The sequence below is a fragment of the Ammodytes marinus genome (assembly GCF_949987685.1).
Source record: "Ammodytes marinus genome assembly, chromosome: 9".
Classification (NCBI taxonomy): domain Eukaryota; kingdom Metazoa; phylum Chordata; class Actinopteri; order Uranoscopiformes; family Ammodytidae; genus Ammodytes; species Ammodytes marinus.
In genome coordinates, this window is record NC_137213.1 from 14,274,496 (window position 1) to 14,284,776 (window position 10,281).

Sequence of the window (10,281 nt, forward strand, 5' to 3'; positions counted from 1 at the left end):
TTCAGCTCGTCTGTATTGTTGGGTCTGGTGTGTATCATCTTCCTCTTGACAATAGTCCATAGTTTCTCTATTGGGTTCAGGTCAGGAGAGTTGTCTGGCCAATCAACACAGTAATACCATGGTCAGTCAACCAGTTACTTGTGGTTTTGGCACTGTGGACAGGTGTCAAGTCTTGCTGGAAAAAGTAATTCAGCATCTCCATAAAGCTTGTCAACAGACAGAAGCATGAAGTGCTCTAAAATCTCCTGGTAGACAGCTGTGGTGACTTTGGACTTGATAACACACTGGACCAACACCATCAGATGACATGGTGCCTCAAATCATCACTGACTGTTGAAACTTGACAGTGGTCTTCAAGCCCCTTGGATTTTGTGCCCCTCCACTCTTCCTCTAGACTGTGGAACCTTGATTTCCAAATGAAACGCAACATTTAATTTGGATCAGTGATGAGTGATTTGAGGTATCATGTCATCTGCTGCTGTTGGTCCACTGTGTTATCAAGTCCAAAGTCACCACAGCCATCTACCAGAAGATTTTAGAGCACTTCATGCTTCTGTCTGTTGACAAGCTTTATGGAGATGACCATTTCTATTTCCAGCTAGACTTGGCACCTGCCCACGGTACCATAAACCACTGGTAACTGGTTGACTGACCATGGTATTACTCTGCATGAATGGCCAGACAACTCTCCTGACCTGAACTCCATAGAGAAACTATGGACTATTGTCAAGAGGAAGATGATACACACCAGACCCAACAATACAGATGAGCTGAAGGCCACATCAAAGCAACCTGGGCTTCCATAACACCTCAGCAGTGCCACAGGCTGATAGCATCCATGCCACGCTGCATTTAGGCAATAATTCATGCAAAAGGGGCCCAAACCAAGTACTTAGTACATATGGCAAAAAAAGGCTTCACATATCTCACTTTGTATGTAATGAGTCTTCTGTATAAGATATTATTTTCACCTATAAAGTTGAATTACTGAAATAAATGACCTTTTGCACGATATTCTAATTTTTCGAGTTTCACATGAAGGCTGGGGTGGAACTGCTATTTTGGCTTACCTGTATTATTTATGGGCTCATTTACCAAAAGGGACAATTCAAAAGATAAGCTTTGTATCTCTTTAAAAAAGTATTTAGATCCTTACACAGAAAAATTAGGCCGCTTGTGCTTATAAATATAAATCTTGACAGCTTCTTAGCTGTCTATCTGTAGGTTGAGAGATTATATTTAAAATTAATAATGTGGTATTAATTGGTATTAAAAGCCTATGAAAAGGGATATGTTTTAATGTTGTTGCAATTTAACATTTTTAAAAGGTTGTTATCTTCAAAATGGGTCTTTCATTTAATTCTGACTGGGATTGAAAATAAATCTTGAATCTAATTTGCATTGAACAGTAGGAAGGAACCCTGCTAGAGTATGTGGGTCAAGTTGAATCTATTGAATCTGAGAATCTGCTAGCCTACTTGGAAATCATAGGGTTTTAACTTCTTTGTACACAGTCATTTTATCCTTTATTTTAAATGTATTCAAATAATGACTGCTGTTGCTGTTATGGGGATCTCTGGCATGATCTCTGGTCTAGGTTTCAAGAGTCTTTGCAGTTCATGTATTGGCCTCTAGATGACCAACTAGACGAGCTTTGCTGTGTAGACCGAGCAGTAGCCGTAAAGTGCAGTTAGCTGTGAGCTAACGCTAGCTATCACAACATTATCAACCCACCCCCCATTTGGGGCTTTAACCATTTCCTAGTTTGCTAGTGCTTTCAAGGCTGGCTTCAGTGGCCAAACATGCAGAAATATGAAAAGCTTGAAAAAATCGGGGAGGGTAAGTTTCATACTCTTTTTTCTAAAGTTAATATTAGCTCGTCTGGTTTGCTAAATTAGCATTCTTGTAGGTGCAGAGCTAGCTTGCGTTATCCAGATTGTGAGCTTTGTGCTTGCGTTAAATACCTCCCTTGTGAACAAAATGCAAAACTGTGTGTACAGTCTTTACTTACACTTGTATGTGTCGGTGACAAGACCTGTCAGAAATATCTGCCTGCTAGCTTTGACGATATTAACGCATGCTAGGTAGGTAGCTAGCTGGTGTTGCTGTCCTATTCATAAATGCCATAACTTATTTTATTAATAGTATATCCTCCACAGGTACGTACGGGACAGTTTTTAAGGCTAAAAACAGAGAAACCCACGAAATTGTGGCGTTGAAAAGGGTTAGACTGGACGACGATGACGAGGTGAGTCTTCGGAAAATAGTATTATAATTTTCATTTAATCGTTTGCTAGCAAGTGGTTAGCAGGCTGATGCTAACCCATTTGGGTGTCATTTCTTCTAGGGGGTGCCAAGTTCTGCTCTGAGAGAAATCTGCCTTCTGAAGGAGCTAAAGCATAAAAACATTGTCAGGTCAGTCTGCTGCATAGAGTCAAGTTAACTTTTTTGTGTGGGAATTATAAGTAGCGTTTTCACTCACAAACATCAACTCTAATCTGTCCTGTCTTCTCTAGGCTACATGATGTTTTGCACAGTGACAAGAAGTTAACCTTGGTTTTTGAATATTGTGATCAGGTAAGATCTTACACAGCTACAGTATTTTTTTCAAAATGTCTACCTTCTGAGGCTAACTATGGGTCGTCCTATCGCCTGCAGGATTTGAAGAAGTATTTTGACAGCTGCAATGGGGATCTAGATCCTGAAACTGTTAAGGTGAGGAGAGTAAACATCCTGGATGATCCTTGAATGTCATCAGTATAACAGTTACAATTTTGTGAAACCTGAGCGGCATTAATATTGTTTTGTCTCTCTCTCTCTCATACACAGTCATTCATGTACCAGCTGTTGAAAGGTCTGGCTTTCTGTCACAGTCGTAACGTTCTTCATAGAGACCTGAAGCCGCAGAATCTCCTCATTAACAGAGTGAGTGTTTGAAGTGTACTTGGACTTTGACTTGAAGGTGGCCACATTTTTTTTAACTGTATGAGAAAATCATTTAGCTCTGTTTTAATATGTCTGTAATGTTAAAAACCAAGAGGAAGGCAAATAACGCAGACTTTAAATCAGTAAAGGTATTTATAAAACGTGTAGCTAAAACATCTGGGGAAGATTTGGTAACTTGTGTCTCTTGCTCTAGAATGGAGAGTTGAAGCTGGCTGACTTTGGGTTGGCTCGAGCCTTTGGCATTCCTGTGAGGTGTTACTCAGCAGAGGTAAGTTACAATTCATTAACACAGCTGATTCTAATGACTGACTATTCTTCCATTTTAAAATATGTAACCGGCATACATAGGCCTATATGTATAATATTTGGAATCTCCTCTAGGGCACTTAATAAATGCTCAATTTAACCCTTTGATACATACATTAACACTTGTATGATGATATTAGTAATTCCTGCAACACACTTGTCCAATGTTCCCCCATGACTTATTTCCAATATTTTTTTGTTTTTTATAAGGCTTCACACATTTTCTAAATATCAGAGTATTGTATAAATATAAATAATTTGAATGTGCATTATGATAATTAAGAGCAGTTGAATAAGGGGTCGGAATACATAAGCTTCGGCATCCTCTCACTCCTTTTCGAACAGACACTACATTTATTTTATAAATATTGTTTATGACACTTTTTGTATTTGTATGATGTGTCATACTTGCTTTTTTTATTTTTTATTCGAAATAAAGACTAAATGAAGCTGGAACATGAACACTTCCAATTGCATTCAGTCAGCCCACACGTTCTCTCTGGGGGGAAATATATGTTCTATAATACATTAAAGCAGCAGGTTGTTAAAATATCAAGTACTGTAGGCACAATAGAAAACAGATGGTTAATTGAAATTGCTGCAAAATCTCTTCCTTTTGTGAAGTCAGTTTTTGTACAAAACAACCCCAACCCCAGAGAATAGGCGTGTATGGCTGCTATAATCTGTTTATTCTTACGCTTTACTCTGGTTTGTATGTAGGTGGTGACATTGTGGTACCGGCCCCCTGATGTGCTGTTTGGTGCTAAACTTTATTCTACCTCTATTGACATGTGGTCCGCTGGATGCATATTCGCAGGTTAGTTTTTGGGTGTTGACATTGATGAGGATATAAGTGTTTTTCTTATCTATCCAACTGTGTCCCGTTGCCTACTAGTATGACTATGGATTGAATACGTATATCAATTTGAAGTGTAGGGTGGATTTGGAATTTTATTCAACTCTACAATTTGCGTTACATTATTTTAACTTACAGTATCTATATGTTTATATTTAACAGTTGTTTTCATTTTAAATCCATTTCCCATTCAGAGCTGGCGAATGCAGGACGGCCTTTATTCCCTGGGAACGATGTGGACGACCAGTTGAAAAGAATCTTCAGATATCCTTTTTTTAACCATCTTTTGTATTGTATTGATGGTTGTACAGAAGCAGGTAGATAGTTGTTCTGCTTGTTAGTTATCACTAGTGATCAATGATTTGCAAACAAGTAAGTCTGACCAAGTTGGGCACACCTCATTGGTGCAAGAAGTTGTTTTCTTTAACCACTTCGTACATTGTTGGGTACACCGACTGAAGAACAGTGGCAGACAATGACGAAACTCCCCGATTACAAGGTAAATTATTGATGCCATTTATTTTGCAACACCCACAGTGGCTAGGAGAATACACTGTAAATCATTATTTTATTTTTTTCAACCTGCAGCCATACCCCATGTATCCAGCCACAACTTCACTGGTGAATGTGGTCCCCAAACTAAGTAGCACAGGACGGGATCTACTCCAGGTACTTTCACTTCCAGTTTGCTTTTTATTTTATAAAGAAAACGTCTGCAGTAAAGCTTGGCTTGTCCTCAAATATATAAACACATTTTAACATGTGGTACTTTTACCTGAAATAACCCACACGTTTTACTTGCAAGAAGTGTGATATTGCTCCTCACTTATTTAGTGTTTCCTTTGATCTCACCCAGAACCTGTTGAAATGTAATCCGGTCCAGCGGATCTCTGCAGAAGAGGCCCTGCAGCACCCGTACTTTGCTGATTTCTGCCCACCCTAAAAAACCTCAGCTGCCAACATCAATCGTCCTTCACTCCTCTGGGTCATTACGACCGTTCCAAACAAGGCAAATCCCTCACTGGTTTTCAAACTCTCCCCTGCTTTAATTCTGCTGTTCCTCTGTGTGGAACAAAGTGGCTCTAAAAAGGTTTTAGTTTTTTTAGTTTTTTTTTTTAAGTGACAAGCCTGTTTAATTTTGGTACATATGCCTCCCATTTCACGAGCACTGATTTGGGAGGTTGCACTATATTTGTAGCATCGAATACATTATATACCTGTGAAAATGGTTTTCAACATCAAGCCCCTCAGCTCCAAAACACCAAAAAATGTACATGTGTCGTTTTGACTTTTAAATAGTTTTTCATGAATGAGGAAAAGGCCTCTTTGAATCTGTGGTCCTCTCATTCATTCTGGAGACTAAACAATTAAATATGTTCCCATATAGCCTTTCTAAAAAAATATGGTTTCTGTTCCTATGTTATGTGTTTCGAGGCGGTTTTGCAAATTCACTTATATTAATTAAAATCTTGACTGTAGCCAGACCGATACAAGAGTTTATGCCAGTGGCAAAATTGATAATGAAATTAGCTAATATATAGGTTTCTATATAAACACGATACATGAAAAAGCATTTTTGATAAGTACCACTGAAATTGTGTTATTAAAAGAATGGTGAAACCTTTCCAATTGCTTTTGAACATATATTTCTGTACTGCAGTTTGTTGTTACTTATCAGCATCAATACATGCTGGTACTGACACATCTGTGATAAGTTAATATCAATAATGTGTATTGGCTTTAGTGGAGACCACAGATTCCTGGGGGCGGCTAATGCTAACGTTTTGATTTGCTCTCAGTTTTTTAAATTAAATTGATTTATTTAGTCAGTTTTAGTAAGAATCAAAAGCGGGCTATACATTTGAACATTGGCAAGACTTAAAGTCAATAAGTTATTCTTTTAGTATTGAATGTCGTTTTTGTAACGCTTTATTTTGGAAGTCTGTCTTTTCCAACAAATTTCCCAGGAATATAGAAATCATCAAATTTCATTTGGTACTAATGTATACCACAGAAAGAACATCCAATTAAACCAGAGTAAATATAAATACATTATTCACTTAATATTGGAAATGTTATTCTCTGTGTATACTATGTTGTTTGGTTTTTGTCATGCAATACACATTTTTGATTTTCATTTGATCTGTGTGAAGTAAAGATTTAAAAGACTTGAGGTTTCACCAGCTGCTAATAAGAGAAGATTAATCACAAGCATATTAATTATGCACCGTCTCTATCTCGCCAGTAATTAGCACCAAATTACCTGGAAACATCCCTAGAAATACAGACCTGTTAGTTTTCTTATTTATATAGACAATTCAGAACCGAACAGATTATCAATGATGTTTCACAAACCAGCAGTACAACGCTTTGTCCCATTACCTATGACAAGATTGTGTATTAGCATGGGGAGCTTATTTATATATATTTTTTTTTCAGTCTTTTTACTTCCCCCATTTGTGCACTTTGTTTTATTTTAAAACGGTTTAATTATCAATTTTACTGAATATGTTGAACACTGACATCCAGGATTATAGCCGGTTATCAATAAATGGGCCAATATAAATATATATATATGTTAATGACTAGTGGACCATTATGTGACGCATAATTCTTCTTTTGATATCTTTGTTATCACTATTATTATCCAATGTCTTACCTTTTCTGAAATGCTTTGTTAAGAGTCAAATTAGAGATAAAGAAATCCAGATAATCCACCGATAATCTGTATTTTCATTTCATACAATGATTGTTTTGCATCATTTGCTGTTTCCATGTTGGTTACATATCATATTAACAAGGTTAACAGCTTGCAGTGTTATTTTACTCCAGATTGTTACAATGCTACTCATCCCATAAAAGCCTACATAATGAGATGTGTTTGAAGTAGCTGTGTTTAATAGTGAAATAGATCTATTTTTCACTTTTGCTCATGTGAGAAGAGACAATGGATGCATGTATTTATTAATTATGGAATGTCTGCTTGTGTTTTGCATTTTCTTTTTTAATGTAACAACTTGGTTTGGTACAAAACTCTCCTTTTGAATGATTTAATGGTCTACACGTTTAGCTGATGCTTTGTAGGATTTAAAATGTGTCAAGGTGTTGTGTGTTTGTGTGGATTAAGTTATAATGAAAAAAATAATTTACTTTCAGTATTTCATAATCCCATGATGATAGGATATTTTAGAAAAACTGCTGTAGAATCATTTCATATGTAGCTTAAATTTTGAATGAAGAGTGGATTTTGCACTTTGCTAGTATCTTTGCTTTCATCGGTAGAGCTTGAGATGGATGTCAGTTTTTCCTTATTTGTAAATTTCATCTGATAACACTCAATATTCAGTAAAGTGGACGCAAATACACGTGTGCTTCTGGGATTGAAAGTTCATTCTTGACCTTGTAAAGCAGTAGTTGACTAAACTTGTTTGCCCAGTGGTCATGGAAATGTAGATTTTTAAATCCCCCTTTTTTGTGATAAACTATAAGGACCTTTCTCATTCATGTTGGCATAAACATTTGAGATTAAAAATTAATTCTTATACAATAAAAAAATAAAATTAATTCTTGACATTTATCACTCCATTAATTTAACAGTTTTTCTCCACAATGTTAAATAAAATTAAGACCAATACAATTGAGGATTGGAATAAACTATTTGAGGTATTAAGAGAATGTTGCAAAATTCTGATGGGTGTTTGTGACATCACCTTGTTCCAGCTGAGCCCTGCCCACCTTTGACTAAATGTCATGTCAAATAACCCAAACAGATACATTTGTGATTGTGTAAGATCCCAGTGCTGGCTGTGAGAAGGCGTTATAGACAGAATAGGTTTTCAGGGCCATTTAAGTTGGCAAACAGTTGGATTTCAAAAAGTTGGATTTGGTAGCAACGTAATTTAAATGCTCATGACAGTTTAATACTGACTACGTTACACATAGATAAGTGTAGTTTAACTTTTTAATGTACAGTTCAGAGTTAAAATCACATATCTACAGTAAAATGCACATAAAGCAAGTAGAGCCAGATGAAGCAAGTTCAGTTCCCCAGATGTTTTGAGCACATGATAATCTTGATGTTACCTGTAAGAACCAGCGTTGAAGGCACATTTCAGTTTCACTTCAAGCCACATATATATTTTTTTTTATCCAGAGAAATTATATTAAACATTTTCACGACAGCACATCTTCCTTTTGTCAAGTATTGCAAGATCCCAAGCCTGGTTTTAGGAGGATCTTTTTAAAATATATATTAGATTGTTTTATTAAAACGTTTCAAGACGTATCACATGTTGTAGAGAACATCATTTTGATTAATCTGGCTCCAAAAATAAATTTTGGACCATACAAAGGGAATACCATGGCTAAGATTACATAAAGAGACCAGAGATAATTGGAATACACAATGGTCATGCAGGGAAGGAATTGGGTGATGTTACATAAAGTTAAGTTACTTTATTGGTTCATAGTCAATGGTTACATTGAAATTTGTCTTTCCGCATCTCCCCTCTCAAGTTACCACACTTCTGAGGGGTCAGAGTGCAGGGTCAGCTGTAGTATAGCGCCCCTGGAGCAGTTTTGGGGTTAAGTGCCTTGCTCAAGGACACAATGGTAGAGATGGTAGGCACCGTAGACGTAATACCAGCCACTACTAGTTTTACAACTAACAACCTCCTGTCCGGTGCCGGGGATCGAACCAGCGACCTTATGGTTACTGGTCGGCCACCTCTATGCCATCCTAACACCCCTAAACTATTAGTCATCATGAGAACTAAATAGTTAAATTCTAGGGTGTTGAGTGACAGAAATATATAGATTACTGTTTTTTACCTGACCATAGCTATGCGGTAAATATCAATTGAGGACTATTTAATGAGCACAATCAGGTTGTTGTAGTGTCTGCCAATTCATTCACTCTGCTGTTGACAGGTAGTAAGGCAGGGGGTGGGGGCAGAGAGGTAAAGACCCAGGACATTTTAAACAAATCTTTCATCCACAGTCTGCGGTAAATGCTGGGTCATCTTTATACTTTTGAACCCGATAACATGACTCACACACACAAACACACACACTCACAAATCACCATGGCAATGCCGCATCATTAGAATAGCGTCATTGTGTAACATGAATTGGTATTTGTGTCCCTTTATTTGGATAATAATGGTTAAATATACAATAGTCATGTCATATTCATCTGTGTTGCAGTTGGCAGCTGTCAGTCTACAGCTGTTAACATCCATTTCAGCTATTGAATATGTCATGATCCCAAATCATCTTCTTTTTTTAAAAACATTAATCTGATAACAGTTGTATCTAAATCTTTGCACTTATTGCTCATGACAAAACACCACATATTCAACTTTTCGTTTGTTTCCTGAAAGATATATAAATAAATAAATATCTCCATTTGGATAAAGTCTCATCACAAGGTGATCTCCGGCTCCTCTCAGGATAACACTCTCACTTTCTGTTAATGCTTGAACAGTAGACATGTGTAACAGTGTGTTTGTTTTAAACCATAAAATGGCATTCACAACAATAGATGTCCAGTCATTGGCTTTCAAATGATGGCTGCTCTCCAAAAGGTTTGTGCTTCACATCAACAGTCATCTTATACTCATACAACAGACAGAATAATAACGCTACAGTGTCATGAACACCACTTACTTGATTTGCAATATACTTGAAAGTTTCACGTTTTAAAAAAACTCTGAAATTCCAGCTAAGCATTTATATTGAGGATATGTAAGTGTACCTACAAATCCATAACTGTAGATGTCAAGCGAACATAACAATAGAAGAAGTAGACTCACACAAAGATAAGAAGAAAAGTTTTGTACGTGAGTAAGATGGGTAAATATAGAGTTTATTATACTTGATCATTTATACATCACAAACTCCTATTTGTGACTTATTACATGTTTTGGAATAATAATAGGTATAATAATAAAAAAAGGAAACAATGGTAAAATTGAACAATGCATTTCCGTATTAAATGAACTGAACTGAACTGAATGGGCTGAGGTGCTTGGTGGTTTTGATGTTTTGAGGCAATTCTTTTGTATCTAATAAAGTCTACAAGTCTGTCACATTATAATCACCAGAAACTCAAAAGACACTTATGGTCCACTTGAGATAGGAAGTCCGAATTCCTTCCGGTATAACAGACAAAT

At 36.6% G+C, this 10,281-nt stretch overlaps 2 protein-coding genes across 2 annotated transcripts in view; one reads left to right on the plus strand and one right to left on the minus strand.

The window, feature by feature from the left end:
- The window catches only part of agap3 (ArfGAP with GTPase domain, ankyrin repeat and PH domain 3), a 259,851-nt gene that overhangs the window by 20,069 nt on the left and 229,501 nt on the right, over nt 1–10,281 (minus strand). The window lies entirely within an intron of this gene.
- Nucleotides 1,683–7,481, plus strand: cdk5 (cyclin dependent kinase 5). The gene is made up of 12 exons (XM_080034885.1): nt 1,683–1,839; nt 2,160–2,248; nt 2,348–2,415; nt 2,517–2,577; nt 2,659–2,715; nt 2,830–2,925; nt 3,140–3,214; nt 3,973–4,069; nt 4,303–4,372; nt 4,547–4,607; nt 4,697–4,777; nt 4,965–7,481. The coding sequence occupies exons 1-12, from the start codon at nt 1,803–1,805 to the stop codon at nt 5,049–5,051; spliced, it is 879 nt and encodes a 292-aa protein (XP_079891011.1). The 5' UTR covers nt 1,683–1,802; the 3' UTR covers nt 5,052–7,481.